General features: G+C 41.1%; 1 protein-coding gene across 1 annotated transcript in view; it reads left to right on the top strand.

Moving 5' to 3' along the window:
• The window catches only part of LOC143997557 (fibrocystin-L-like), a 247,462-nt gene that overhangs the window by 82,884 nt on the left and 148,363 nt on the right, over nt 1-16,215 (top strand). Inside the window, exons 23-25 of the mRNA XM_077493224.1 lie at nt 8,351-8,505; nt 9,646-9,803; nt 15,222-15,366. Of these exons, the coding sequence (XP_077349350.1) occupies nt 8,351-8,505; nt 9,646-9,803; nt 15,222-15,366 (458 nt within the window). The remainder of the gene's footprint in view (nt 1-8,350; nt 8,506-9,645; nt 9,804-15,221; nt 15,367-16,215) is intronic.

Raw genomic sequence — 16,215 nt, forward strand, 5'->3', positions numbered from 1 at the left:
CAAACAGCCCTTTTCAGTCTCTTCAATAAAGAAGACGTAGATGAACATGACTGTGTGAATCTAGCTTTGATTAAGCAACTAGAGATGAGGATGATAATACCTAACATGTTGTCTTATTTATTAAACAAGTGGCCAATACACTCAAAGGAGTTATTCCCACTTACCCTGCGAAGGGGCTAAATTCTTTGGCAAGGAGCAGTCTCATAGCTTTCCCAAGCAAATATCCCTCTTCAGACTCCAGAAGAGGAATACATGGATGGGCATGACAGTATGTATCTCCCTGGCTCAAGCAGCCAGGGATAAGGAGGAGACCTAATAGGATGTCACATTCAATAAACACATTGCCAACACACTCTAAAGGAGTGGATTCTGCTCACTCTTTCAAAGCGTTATCTGCTCTGGCAATAAGAAGCTGCCTAGCCATATCAGGTGAAACAGACAATTTTCTGAATTTCCGGATGGACATGGCAGTATGGCTCAAAAAAGAGTATTTTTGTTGCGCTACAGATATCAAATATAAGCAAGGCTGTATTGCATGTGGGATGAGGGGAAGGGTTAAAATTGTCCAGGTGTAGGGCACAAATAAAACAATATGACAACAATAAGTCGGTGGAACATTATTCATAAAATAATGATTCCTGATGTAAGTTCAAATATTGGGAGGAATAAAATCTGTAATCTGGGTGTATAACCACAGGGAATGTAACTGACACGGACAGGAGGCAGCACGCTGAAGGGTAGAAACAAAGAACAAGCAGCGCCAACCTGAGTGTAGTAGTCTAACACATACTTTTAATTGTAGTAAAAAATGCACTCACTCTGTGTAACATGTAAGCAGGCATATCATAAAGAAATCCAAACTGACAGCATGATGGACAGCGGGGCTTCACAGGAGATGATCCTCTCTGGCTGTATGCTCTTGTCTGGCGGCGTCGGTGGCTTCCATTGTCCCAGATCAGAGTAAGCAGGGTGCAGGGGAGATCGTCAGTCCACAGAGTCCCAGGTCGCGGTTGGATGATGCTAGTGGCGGGCACGCATTTGAAACATGTTCCTTCGTCAGGCATAGCTATGCGAGATGCCTAGCTATGCGAGATGAGAGGCATGCTTGCATCTTCCAGTGAGATCTTCCAGTGAGATCTTCATCTCGAAACAGCATCCAGACAAACGTTTTTTCCGATAGGAATTGATTCCGTCGGAAAGATTTAAAACATGTTCTATTTCTAGGTCCATCAGAATTTTAGAAAAAAAAAAAAGTCTGAGGGCCACACACGATCAGAATATCCGATGAAAAGATTCCATCTGACTTTTGGCCAAATCATGTAGCTCGGTTTAGCCTGTTATTTTTGCATTCTGGGAACATGCATTTCTGCGCATGTTCCCAGAAAAAATACAAATGTGAAGGAGGCCTTAAGACCTGGTTGTTTTGCACTTCTGTTATAATATAATATATTATTATTACACCTGTTGTAGATTGTAAATTCGAAAATTGTAAACTTTCAATATGCAGAACAGAAATAAATAAAAAAATAATATGGGTGATATTTTTACATATCAGTTATTTAACAAAACAAAAGGAGAAAAATATACTGGTACAATATATTTTGTAATTCTTTTCAAATGTTTTTATTGAGATTTTTAGCAGTTTTAGAGTTAGTTACAACAAGGGTTACAAAACAAAAAATAATAATATATAGTAATAAAAGTAACATAACACAGTATAATGTAGTGACAGGGTTTTCTCAGCACAATATAGCATATAAACAAATAATCCACAATAAAGAATAAAGTAGTATTCCCAAGTATCTAATAATCATAGTCATAAAGGGACTCGAACAAGAGTAAGTCTCTTAGAATTTGTATAATAAAGTCCGTAATATAATTATTGTAAGATTTATAAATAGCGATATGGATAATGGCCACTTCTGGACCCCAAGACACCCCTCACAGGGATCTATCTGTGTCTTGGAGTACCTAGTCCAACATCCTAATGGAAATTCAAACACAGTAGTTATCTTTTATGAAGGAAAATAAAGATCTATTCTTACTCCGCAGCTCAATTCAGATAAACAAACGTGATATATTTGTCACTTTGTTATGAAACTATTTTTAAAGCCATCCAAAAAAAAATATTAAAACGCACAGGAGTTCTTTCTTCTATATGATTAAAGAATCAGCATTATCTAAAAAAACTTGTTGAAATATAATTTTTGTATAATTTTTGTACCATGTACTCCAAGGTTCCCATAGTTGTTGTTCCTTAATATATAGGGATTTGTCATTAGAAAATAAAAATTCGTAGGAGTGGTGGAGTTGGGTTAATTCTATAACTTCTGTCATAGTAGGAAGAGAGTCAGTTTTCCATTTTCTAGTTATGGATAGTCTCGCAGCTAAAAGTATATGTGTTACTACTTTACGATATTGTTTGGGAATCGTATGTAAATTCATATTCAGAATGGCTAGTTCTGGTGAAAGTTGAAGGACAATACCTGTTATGGAAGTGAGTAAATGGGAGATTGCCTGCCAGTAGTTATGTAAGCTTGGGCAGTCCCACATAATATGAAATAGGGTCCCCAATTGGGTACAATTTCTCCAGCAATTAGGTGACGAGTTCCCCTTGAATTTTGCTAGGATATGTGGAGTCAGGTATTGTCTTTGAACAATTTTTTGTGCCAGTTCCCATAGTGTAACACATGCAGTGGCCCTATATATGCTTCGTAGGGAAGCCATCCATCGTTTAATTGAAAAGTCTTGCCCCAAATCTTGTTCCCATTTAAGGAAGGAAGGTAGTTTGCTGGGTATGTTTTTTTCCCCTAGAATTGGGTATATTGTAGCTACTCCTTTCTGTGAGGTGGCATGGTTATTGAGGAAAGACCATATTTTAACCGGAATTGAAGCTCTGAGTTGTGGATTGTGTAGCAGACACTTTTCTATTTGAATATATGTAGATCGCTCAGAATTCGGAAGCTGTAATTCATTACTTAACTGAGAAAAAGACTTTAATGAGCCCTGTTGGAAGAAGGAACCAAGTTTGATATCCCGACCCAAATTCCAGTCGTGTATTTGTACGCCAGGAATTAATGTTGGTATAATTGTTAGAGGAGGGTTTAACACCGTTATTGGAGTTTTATCCCATTTGTATGTGATGATTCTCTGCCAAGAGTGTAGCGTCGCTTTCACCGTTGGTGGGTATTGAGCTGTAATTGTGGACTTAATTTTCCTACTAAGTAACCAGAATTGCATATTAGGCTGTCGTGTGATGTCTTTCTCAATTTGTCCCCATAAAGTTTTAGGAGTAGGCAAGAACCATTCTTGCAATTGGGTCAAAAGAGTTGTGTCATAATAATCCTGTAGATCAGGTACGGTCGCACCACCTATATTTCGATGTTTAATTAGTATATGGTATGCGCAACGGGATTTTTTGCCATTCCATAGATATTTTCCCAAACTGCTTTGTAAGGATTTAAAGTAGTATTTAGGGATACATATTGGAAGGGACCTGAGTTGATATAATAATTTTGGTAAGGTCATCATTTTGAAAGCTGCCAGGCGACCAGCCCATGTAAATTCGAATTTACTAAGTGTTGTCAGATCTGTTTCAAAATGTTTCTTAAATGGTAAAAAGTTTGTTTTAAATAACTGTTTTGTTTTGTTAGTGAGAGTGATTCCTAAGTAAGAAATCCCCTCGTCTTTCCAGTGGTAGGGGTATTTATTAGACAATAACTGCCTGGTTGTGTTATCTAATCCTAGGTCTAAAATATTGGACTTAGTTTCATTGATTTTATAATATGATGCTGCTCCAAATGTCGTTAGTATATTTTGGAGATTCGGGAGAGATGAAATAGGATCAGACACTATAAGCACTATGTCATCTGCGAACAGACTTATTTTATTATCTATTTGCCCAATTTGTATACCAGATAGTTTTGTGTCAGATCGTATACGTTCTGCTAGAGGTTCAATGGCTAAATTAAATATTAAAGGAGATAAGGGGCAACCTTGTCGTGTTCCATTTGAGAAGCCAAAGGGCCTAGACATCATATCATTTGTGTATACTCTCGCTGAGGGGCCCTTATACAGTGCAAAAATTGCCGATAAAATATTTCCATGAAAGCCGAATTTTAAAAGCACTGACTGTAAATAGCCCCAATGGACCCTATCAAACGCCTTCTCTGCATCCAAAGAAAGGAGCAGAGAAGGCGTTTGATGTCTCTCAGTGAAGTGTATAATATCAATCAGACGTCTTGTTGCATCTGAAGATTGTCGACCTTTAGTAAAGCCAAATTGATCTTTGTGAATGAGGTCAGGTATGTAGTTCATCAGTCGATTCGCTATTGCTTTGGCGTATATTTTGATGTCAATATTCAATAATGAAATCGGTCTGAAATTTTGGGGAGCATTGGGATCTTTGCCTGGTTTCGGCAGTGTTATGATCAAGGCCTGAAGCATCTCAGCCGGAAATTCTGATTTGGATGCCGCTTCGTTAAAAAGTGAGCATAAGTGGGGAGCCAGTATATCTCGAAGTAATTTATAGTATTCTCCTATGATTCCGTCTGGGCCCGGAGATTTATTGTTGGGCAGGGAGTCTATAGTTCTAGCAATTTCTTCCACTGAAAATGGGACGTTAAGATCAGAGATTTGATCAGTAGTTAATGATGGGAGACTAATAGTATCTAAGAAATCACTTATTATCTTTGGGGTAGCTGTGGGAGTTTGAGAATCATCTTTAAGATTGTAAAGGGAGCTATAATAACAGCTAAATGCATTCGCTATGTCTTGCAATTTTTCTCTAGTAATAGGGTGGTATAGATATGGAATCTTTGATTTGGAATATCTGCCTTTGATCCGAAGTGCCATGTTTTTTCCTGCTTTGTTGCTAGTATGGTAATATTTAGCTTTAAGTTTTCTAGTATGTTTTTCAAATGTATCCAATAAAGTCGTTCTGAGTTCCTGTCGTAATATTTGTAGTTTAGTTTTCAGTTGTTGTGATGGGTGAGATTGGTTTTGGGAATCTAATGTTTTAATGTCAGCAGTAAGTTTCTCAATGAGTTTCGTTTTATTTTTCCTGAATTGAGCATTCAGTTGCATTAGGATTCCCCTACTAAATGCTTTATGAGCCCCCCATAGGGTGGCGGAGTCTGACACCGATCCCACATTATATTTAAAGAATTCAGTTATCTGGTTTTGTATAGCTGTAGCATAGGTAGGCATTTTGATAAGATATGCATTTGTTCTCCATAGAAAATGGGTCGTTTGAGAGTGTTTAGGTAGAATAGTCATACTAATTGGGGCATGATCAGTCCAAGTGATGGGTGCAATGTCAGACTCCTTCACCCGCTGCAATAACCACTTATCCGTAAAAATATAATCGATACGAGTATAGGTATTATGTACCAGGGAATGATATGTGTATTCACGATCTCCAGGATGATGGCATCTCCATACATCATAGAGATCGCTTTTATTCAAAAAAAATTTAAGTGCACAGTTGGTTCTGGTTTTGGGATTAGAAGTGTCTAGTTCTTGTTCATGTATTGTGTTGAAGTCTCCACAAATTATTAAGGCACCTTTTCAGCATTTACCTATTTTTCTCATCAGGCCATTCAGAAAATGGGATTGCCTTTTATTAGGCGCATACACATTTACCAATGTAGTAAGTGCATTATCAATGGTACATATTAATATGAGGTATCGTCCATTGGTATCTACAATAGATTCATGCAATTGAAAATTAACTGAATGATGTATGGCAATAAGTACTCCTCTTTTTTTCTGTTGGCCTGATGCTGTAAATATGTGAGGAAAGTTCTTATGGGTGCAAGTGGGAATAGCGCCTGTTTTAAAACGGGTTTCTTGTATACACAATATTTGACATCGCTGTGTGTTAGCCATTTGCCACACCGACGCTCTTTTTGCTGGATGGTTAAGACGATTAGTATTTAAAGATATTAACTTTATACTCATAAAAGGATATTAATAAGATGGAAAAAGTAAGTACATACTAGCCTGATAATAGCTTTAAATTCTACTTCCATGTGAACAATCTGTAGTCTGAAATGACTATGAATGTCCAAAAATTTAGTGACTGAAAAGTTTTGATTCAAATTTTGTAGGTTCACAACATACCTGTCCCTTTGAATGCTATGAGTTGTGTATAGGATACTGTGAAGAAAAAAATAAAAGTAAAAGCACAAACAAAAATATAACCAAACATTAAACTTAACTTGCAGTGGTAAACATTTCAATGTATACTGCAACATTAGAATGGGGAATTAGTTCAAAGGTCAGCTGTTCCAAAGATTTAGTATCGCACGGCACGGCGGGCAAGCTGATAGATCAGTTTCCTATAGATAGGATTGTATTTTGACCGGATCTAATCAATGAAAGCTAATGCCATTGTGGCGTAAGTTTATCCAGATTCTTCTTAGCTCCGATAGGTGGAGTTGGTTCGGGGATAATACCCCATGCGTGATGTAACTTAATGCCTTGTTCCACAGAAGTGATTGTATGGTAGGTGTCGTTCTTCTGTATCAGTAGTTTAGATGGTTGTTTCCAACGGTATTCAATTTTATGATTACGCAGAGCTTTTGTAATCGATGAAAGTTGTCTTCTCATATCTAGAGTATGTTTAGACAAGTCAGCATAAATCTGGATTGTATTATATGGTTGTGGAAGTTGTCCTAGATGTCGCACTTTATATAGGATTTGTTCTTTAACATGGTAGAAGTGTACTCTAAGTAGTACATCACGTGGTATCTGTGGAGGGAGAAATGACGGTTTCGGAATCCGATGGATACGATCAATTGTGAGCTCTAAGGCTGGTATAGCTGGCAGCAAGTTGGAGAATAAGTCAGTGGCATATTTTTTAAGATCAGACTGCTGTATATTTTCAGGGATACCCCTGATTTTGAGATTGTTCTTCCTTGAGCGGTCTTCTAAATCTGCGATTTTAAATTCAAGCCACTCTTTTTCAGCTTTATTTTCTTCATGAGCATCTATTAAATCATTAATAGTATTGGTCATGTCTCATATATTTTGTAATTCAATATCTGCTTTCACCTTGCATGGCATAAGCAGGTTGCTTACATACAGGGGTCAAGTCCTGGGAAAAAAGTGTGGGAACTCCCACCCAAGATCCACTCCCCCACCAAAAAAAATAAATTATACGCTCATATGCATATATATTTCACAGAAAATACAGTGCAACTTTTATTGTAAAGTGCCAGTTTATAAAAACAAAATAAGTTAACTTGTTAAACTAACAGAATAATCATCACAAGAAGGGAGGGGGACAGCAGAACGGAGGGGGACATGGAGGAAAACTGGAGGGGGACAGCAGCAGAACGGAGGGGGACAGTAGAACATAGGGGGGCACGGAGGAAAACTGGAGGGGGACAGCAGCAGAACGGAGGGGGACACGGAGGAAAACTGGAGGGGGACAGCAGCAGAATGGAAGGGGAGTGGGGGACAGCAGCAGAATGGAGTAGGAGTGGGGGACAGCAGCAGAATGGAGGAGGAGTGGGGGGCAGCAGCAGAACGGAGGGGGAGTGGGGGACAGCAGCAGAATGGAGGAGGAGTGGGGGACAGCAGAAGAACGGAGGGGGAGTGGGGGACATAGCAGCAGAACTGAGGGGGAGTGGGGGACACAGCAGTAGAATGGAGGGGGAGTGGGGGACAGCAGCAGAATGGAGGAGGAGTGGGGGACAGCAGCAGAATGGAGGAGGAGTGGGGGACAGCAGCAGAACGGGGGGAGTGGGGGACACAGCAGCAGAATGGAGGGGGAGTGGGGGACAGCAGCAGAATAGAGGGGGAGCATGCTCACTGTAACTAACAAAGTGTGTGTAACACACTAACCTGGAAGTTTGTCAATGGCTCTGGCGGGCGGCAAACTCGTGGCGGACCTCGCGGGCGGGAGGACTCGGAGGCTCAGCTCAGGAGAGGAGAAGTTGAACTGGAAAAGTCTGGCAGCTCAGAGTTGGGCTACACTGCTGGCAATGTGCTACTGCGGGAGTAGTCGGCGGCAGCCCTGGGACTGTCTGGCACTGACTGGGCAGTGGCCACAGGCTGGATCCTTACTAGCAGTAAGTGTGGCTCTGTCTGATTTAGTGTCTGTGGCTGGCTGCTCTCTCTCGGAGGCACTGCTCAGCCTTGCAACCAGTTACTCAGGCATATGCAGGACATGGCTGCTAACGGGAACAGAGTTCCTGTTATAGAAAAAGTGCAGGAACTCCGTTCCCATGAGTTCCCGCAGGGCTTGTTCCCTGCTTACATATAAATACCCACATACATTCTCTTATTTAAATGATTTGACTTTGTTCCTTTGGAAATGTGATGAAAGTGTCCTCTTTTGCAGCTGGACATACACGTGCATCGACATGTTGGACCTTGTAAAATCAAAGTACTCTGGAAAAAACTTCAACCTGCTTACTGTCCGCATAACAGCAAACCAAGATTTCTATGTTGATGTCTTGTACATCGGACAAGCGGTGACAACAAGTGATGTCCCAGGTAAATCCCTTCCATTTTTCAATTGTAGATTAGGTGCTCTCAGAGTAAAGTTTTATCATTTCTGATGGAAAATGCAATAAAGCCACAATTAGTGTAAACAAATCAACATATTTTATTTGTTCTTACTTGGGCAACTCCACCAAAAATTTTCTTTTTTTTGGTTGGTAGGCAGCAAGTTTAAGTCTCACACTGGGGCTTTCTTGATGTCCTGTAAAATATGGACATTAGCCTCCATGCACAGCCTTAGCAAACTGTAAGCTCAACTGTGAAATATATTACCACTGAACTAAGCATCCTCTATATATATTCCTCGAATATGTAAGAGGGAATGGCATTAGCCTGAATTGTGCTGAAGCAAGTCACAAGCCTTCCTCTAAAATTATGGACAACCTCAATGCACCCCATTCTAAAATGTAAAAAGCTATTCTAATAGTTTCTATAATGCATCAACATCCACACACATAGGACACCCAGCGTTAGAGGTGATTTATTCTTCCACATCAAATACACTTTTGCACACTGGTGCTGACTTGTATGCTAATGTTTCTCTTCTCCCTCAATTTCTCTCCATCAATCAGCTAATGTGACTGTGCTGATGGAGAGGGCAGGGGAGAACTAAATAAGGATGCTGTGCAGCCATCCTCCTTATCAACTGATTATGTCATTGGTTGTTAGGATGCTCTCAGCTAGAAGGTTGTAACAGTGCATTGAAAGCCAGGCTTGATCCACCTGCTGGCTTGTATATGATTTTTGGGGCAATTTTTAGGCATTTTGCCAAGGCACCCCTGAAGAAACCTCAAGGCACCCCAGTGTGCCTGGGCACCCTGTTTGAAAAAGCTGGCGTAGATAATGGGCAATTGTATAAACTTGCAATATAGCCTTCTGTTGGTGGCCATGACAGTTCATTTACTTCTTTTGCATCAAGTTCAAACCTACTTTTGCAATGGCAGCAGCAGCTTGGGAAAGAGGGCTTTGCTGCTTAGCATGCAATATGTATAAAATAGAACTGATGCAGGCGATATTTCAATTCTTCAGGGATAGTCAGGAAGTGCCTAGGTTGTTTTTATGACAAGTTTCTTTAAACTTACTCTTATACTATAACATTGCTGTTTATCTTTTTATCTCCTGTATGTGACACAGTTTCCAGGAGAAGACCAGCCTTATCAATGATTGGGGTTGTGATCAGTAGCATTGCTGTGACCAGCACATTTAGTACATCTGTAACCCAGCATACCATCACCCTAACACCATACAACTGCGGGTATAATTTTCCGCTTATTGCTGTAGGATTTGCTGAGGTAAGTAAATGAGAGAAGTCCTGTTTATAAGAAATTAAACAAAAACATATAGGTATTTTTAGAGATAGGGATAATCCATAAATGATCTTATATTTTATCATTTATATAATTTTATTATATATAATATATAGTTTATATAATTTTATTATATATAATATCTAATTTATATAATTTTATAATTTATAATTATTATAAATAAAATATTTATAAATTATAAATCCATAAACCAGGTGGTTTACTTAGCACCTCACATTACTATGTTTTTATGTGAGTCTGACTATGACCAAAGTGACTTTGTAGGGTCTAATCAGGGCCATTTTAAAGGCAGGGCAAAAGGGGCAGCTGCCCTGGGCCCTGTCATTGTTGTGGGGCCCAAAGCAGCTGCCTCATACTTGCCAACTATCCCAGTTTAAATTCCCTTGTCCTTTGAAGTTTTAGTCCTGTGCTGTGTCCTAATATCTCAGTGTGAAGTGCTGGTACTAATACTGCCCAGTTCTGCCTTATTGTTGTGTACATAACCAGCATTCATATGTAAATAATGGTGACATTCATAAGTAAATAGCTGTCGCTGGCAGCATTGATATGTAAATAAAGGCGGCATATGTATATCATGCACCCCTGCATTGAGGAGATGATGTGCTGTAACCTCTAGCAACCAATCAGTGAGCAGTAATATTGTACAGTAATCTCTAGCAACCAATTAACAAGAAGAAATCATTTGCTGTAACCTCTAGCAACTAATCAATGAGCCAAAATGTGTGCTGTAACCTCTAGCAACCAGTCACTAAGCAGTAATTATATGCTGTAACCGCTAGCAACCAATCACAACTGCTCCCTGATCTGATATTATAAACTGATTTTAAGTCTAGCTGCTATTTATTGTATGTCTAAGAGCAGGTGGAGAGTGAAATTGAATGGGGGGGGGGGCCCAAGAACATTTTTGCCCAGGGTCCACTCAATATTAAAGACGGCCCTGGGTCTAATGCAGATTCTGTGTGGACTGCAGTAAACTATGATGTCTCATTTAAAAGTGGTTTTGGGCAGGCAACCCACCAGAGGATCACAAGAGCTTGTAAACACTGTTATGGGTCACCCAGAGCAGTGGATCCATACCCCAGTCCTGAATTATCCTCAATAGGTCAATCCTCAATAGGTCATACTTTTCTTCACCTTGCAGAGTTATTTTTATTTTTTTAAATCAATGTCAATGGCTTGGTATTTGACAGTTGTTTTATCTAAGGGAAATTTCAAAACATGATTTGTGGGCGGTTGAGAACCACTGTTCGAGCAATCAACAAATTAAAATAAAAATTTAGCCAAAACTTTTTTATAGTTTTGGAAAGAGTGAAGATGGTAAAAAATCCTTCTCAGGGTTCTATTGTTTTTCTCCAGAATTTGGGTGCTGGAGTGCTAAAATAAAATAAATTATGCATTAAGTATATGTAACGATTTATTAATTAAAAAACATGTCTTGTAAACTACATTTACAAACATGGTACAGGAGAGAGCATGTAGTGTGGAATGCTGGCAGCTGATGTGACCACAGGTCTGTTCCGAGGCTCAGGAGTGCCGGGGAAGACATGCCAGGCTGGTAAGCACACTGTAGCTTTGTAATAGCTCTGCTGACTCTGTGCCCAAGGAGGAAAATCCCCCCTGCTGTCAGTGTCTACACACGACCTAGATGGGGGTGCTGAGATGCCGATGTGGATAGAAATGTGTTTTCAGTCTCAAGAGACTCAGGAAACTGTGATGTACACGCGGTTGGAAATTCAGACGGAAAAGGTCCGATCGGATTATATTGTCGGAAAATCCGATCGTGTGTGGGCTCATTTTCTGACAACTAAATCCAATCTGACTTTTTCCGATTGTTTATAGACAATTCCGATCGGAGAAAGTGCCACGCATGCTCAGATCAAATTACGAGACCAAAGCTATTGGCTACTAGCCTCAACGTAGTCCCATCGTAACGAACGAACGTCATCACGTTCCGAACGATCGGATTCTCCGACAACTTTGTCCGACCGTGTGTATGCAACACCAGTTTCGGACAAAATCTGTCAGAAAAAATCAGACGGATTGTGTGGTCGGAATGTCCGACCGTGTGTACAAGGCATTAGGATAATTCGGTTGGTAGCAGACTAGATGGTGAGTTGAGCTGGGAAATTCTTTTGGTTTTGTTTTACATGTATTGCTCTTCCATGTACTTCTTGCTGCGAAGGCCAGTTATAGGTGGGGTCAGTGGCCATTTGTTTGCACTGAAAGGGGAATTCCCCCAGAAACATGAATCTCTCCACACTGATATCTCACGAGCCACAGCTTGTGACATCATCTAGGTCTGGAAGCCTGTAGGTACTGACAGCAGTGGCTTTTCCTCCTTGGGGATAGAATCAACAGAGCTATCCCAGAGCTGCAGCATGCTTTCCATACAGCTGGCCAGGCTTCCCCAGCACTTCAGAGTCTCAGAGAGGATCTGTGCTCACATCAACTGGTAGTATACCACATTATATGCTCACTCCACCAAGTTTGTGAGTTCATTTACGTATTTTTTAATGAATAAAAAAGCATTAGATCTTTGCAACTTTCCAGAGATGTCGGTTTTATAAGTGTACCCGTGACCATTTATGGTAGTTCATTAGCAGGGCTTCCATACAGTGATTTTTTGTCAATTTATTTCATGCATTAGGAAGCACTATTGTAGGGTTTATCAACTATAGGAATAGTGATACTTAACTAGAACTAGGGTTGAGCACCACTTTTATCTTTGCCAAATAATTCACATGACTGCTCTAGGGGCAGCTCTGTATTGCTCACAGGAGCCCCAACGAGGTTCCTGGAGGAGTCTATAAAAGGATGTCATAGAAATCCATCCAAATATACATTTTTATTTGTCACAATAAAAATAGTTGATCAAGAGATGACAGCTAACAAGTCTCAGGGGTCATACATGAATCCCAATTAACTACCTTGGAAGGTTTTACCTCCTTCCTGACCAGGCCATTTTTTGCAATACAGCACTGTGTTACTTTAAGTGACAATTGTGCACTTCTGTGGATGCTGTACACAAAATAAATTGATGTTCTTTTTTCCTAACAAATTTTTTGCTCTATAAACAAAAAAAGACCGACAATTGTGAAAAAAAAACACAATATATTTTACTTTCTGCTATATAACATATCCAATAAAAATATGTAAAAAATCTCAATCTCTATGTCAGGTCACCTTGAGGCGAGGTGACAGATGCACACCGTAGGGATCAGGAGTGCACCGCAAGGTTGTGGACCCTATGGCTGACTGCTGCAGATGGGAGACAGGTCCCACCGGGGTTAGAGCATAAGATTCCCTGGGGCGCGGAGTCTAAGAGCCAGCAGGTGTTCACCAGAGCCTCGAGTGGTGAGGATGGACTTGGCTGCAACTGGCTCCAGGTCGCGACCCCCAGGGTCCCCCAGCTCACACCCACAGTAGGCAACAGGAGGATAGGGATGGTGAGGGACAAAGCCAAGGTCGGGGCCACAAGGAGACAGGAATAGTCAGGGATGCGCCAAAAGGTCAGGATCACAGGCAAACAGGGATAGTTAAAGACACGCCAAAGTCGGTAACGGAACAACAGAAGCGCACACGGCAGGTAACAGGAAGCTGAACACACAAAGGAATACACAATGGTTGATCAGCACTCTTGGCATGCAGTGCACAGGTTAATATAAGGTTCCCTGATAGGGCCTGGGGTGGAGCCATGCATAGAGGAGAGGTTATAAAAACCACCAGGTGGAAGTGGCTGGCCTCTTAGTCTGAACACATGAGGGGAGGTAAGTAAACAGGAAGATCACTGCATAACCATGACACTCTATTTCCCAATAAGTGTATATTTATTGGTTTGCGCAAAAGTTAGAGCGTCTACAAACTATGGGATAGATTTAGGAACTTTTTCTTTTTATATCTTTTACTAGTAATGGCGGCGATAAGTGATTTTTAGCGGGACTGTGACATTGCGGTGGACAAATCGGACACTAAGTGACACTTTGTGGGGACAAGCGACACCAGTACAGTGATCAGTGCTAAAAAAATGCACTGCCACTGCATAAATGACACTGGCAGGGAAGAGGTTAACATCATGGGCAATCAAAGGGTTAAATGTGTCCCTAGGGGGTGCTTTATGACTGTGGGGGGGGGGGGGGTGCTTTGACCAAAGGAAAACAGAGATCTGTGTTTCTGCTTAGCAGAAACGGAAGACCTCCATTTTCCCCTCTGGCAGAACGGTGGTCTGCCTTGTTTACATAGGCAGGTCACCGCTCTGCCTCTCTCTGAACGATCGCCGGGTTCCCTGCAGACATCGGGTCCACCTAATATGCTGATTGGCTCCAGCTGTGTCCAATCACCAGGAAGAAGAAATCACATACAGGTACATGATTTTGTGCCGCCCTGCCACAGTATATGTACGTGGGGCGGTCCTTAAGTGGTTAAACAGGGCTTGAATTTTTGTGCAAGAGGAATTTGAAGGGCTGTTTAATCCTGCATTTTTAACTCTTAATAAGCTATAGCTTAAAGCTCACTTGATAAAGTCATCAAATTATTTTTTAGTATTTGCAATCAAGATATTTGCTGCTGTTTTAGTGGACTGTAAACATTTTTAAAGTCACTTCACTTTGTCCTGTGACAGGAGGAATACAGATAGCAATGAAGATTGTCACCCTTTCCCTATCATTCCAATAAGATACACAGCAGCTAATCCTAGTTCAGTTTTAGATGAGTTAAAAGAGAAGTATCGGTATGGTTTTTTTTTTTAAATCATACTTACTTAGATGAATGCAGCATCGATCCGTTCCTGTGTCTGTCCCCCGCTGTCTCTAAGGTTGAGAACTGAGTGATCAAACACTGCTGATCACTTAGTTCTACCTACCACTCTGAGCAGAGAGTCATGATTGTCAATCACCGCTGTCTGCTCTGCACCCCCCCACGCTCGTTGGAGTGCTGGGCTGGGGAGGGGGCGGGGGAGCGGGAGCGGCTGGCTCAGGCTATCAGCGGCTCACTGAATAGCTGAGCCAGGTGCCGATCCAGACTCCTGGGTGGATCCCAACCATATATATCTTTCTCCAGCCAAGACTGTGTCTGTGACATCAGCCTCAGCCCTCTGTCGGCTGAAAACGGGTCACAGGAGTGAAGAACTAACTGCACTCCAGTGATCCACAGGAGAAGTACAGCCAAATGAACTTTGCCTGTACTTCTCCTATAAGAGATTTTCAGATTATCTTTTCACTTTGATATTATCTTTAATATATAACCCACTAAGGTTTAACAAATATATAATCAGCCATTCATTTGGATATGTATTTAGTATCAAAAGACGGTCTGTCTATAAAAGTAAAAAACAAACAGAAATAGAATAACGATTTGTCTCTGTTCTTCAATCTCACATAATAATAGGGTATTCAGAACAGCGCCGATTCAGCCATCTATCAAGCATCGAGCTGGACTGAAGGCACATCAATAAGAATCAACAGAACTCAAACAGCTTCTCCACCTGTTGGAGGCACATTCGGTATTGTGGGTCAGGGGAAGGAAATTACAGGTACTGCAAATTTTGCTTGTCTTCATTATTATAGAAAAAGAATAAATCGGGGTTTCTGAAACTGCAATCTTACACTATAAAACATCATGTTTGTTCATCCTTTAAGTTGAGCTCTAGGCAAACAGCTAAACACGTCAAAAAACGACAAAGAAAAATTCCCAGCTCACTTTCCAGCCAGCCTGCAACAAACCCAGTTGTCCTGTCTAATGCCGTGTACACACGATTGGACTATCCAGCGGACTTAGTCCAGCGGACTCGCTCGTCCCCACCCCCTTTCCTGACCGGCCGGGCCGCGTGCTGGAATAAGGGTCTGGTATGGACCTTGGGGGGACCCCCACACCGTTTTTCAGCATAGGGGTTACCTTAAAACCCATACCAGGCGATGGGGCTCGCAAGGTGTCAATCTCGCTGATGGAAGCAGCGACATTGACTTCCTTCGCTAGTCCCATCGTACCTGAAGTCACGTTCAAAATGAACGGACTTTAGTCCATGTGTGGGCTAGTCCGTTCATTTGGAAAGTCCGTCGGACCTCCGCCAAAAGTCCTGCGGATTGTCCACCGGACCTAGTCTGCCGAAAAATTCCGTTCATGTGTGGGCAAGTCCGCTCGTTCGGAAAGTCCGGTGGACCTCTACTGGAAAGTCTGGCAGATAGTGCACCGGACTAAGTCAGCTGGATAGTCTGATCGTGTGTACGCAGCATAACAGTTTACCTTAAAAACCAGGGGTTTAAATGCAATTTTTTTATGCAAATTGTTACACAGTTTATTTATTTTAATTTTGCAGGCTAGCTGGGAAATACATTTGTGTCTTTTTTTTTTTTGCTGCACAAAGCCCTTTCATGTGCACCTT

The sequence above is a fragment of the Lithobates pipiens genome, unplaced genomic scaffold (assembly GCF_037356315.1).
Source record: "Lithobates pipiens isolate NorthernLeopardFrog02 unplaced genomic scaffold, aLitPip1_a1.2 Scaffold_19, whole genome shotgun sequence".
Lineage (NCBI taxonomy): Eukaryota > Metazoa > Chordata > Amphibia > Anura > Ranidae > Lithobates > Lithobates pipiens.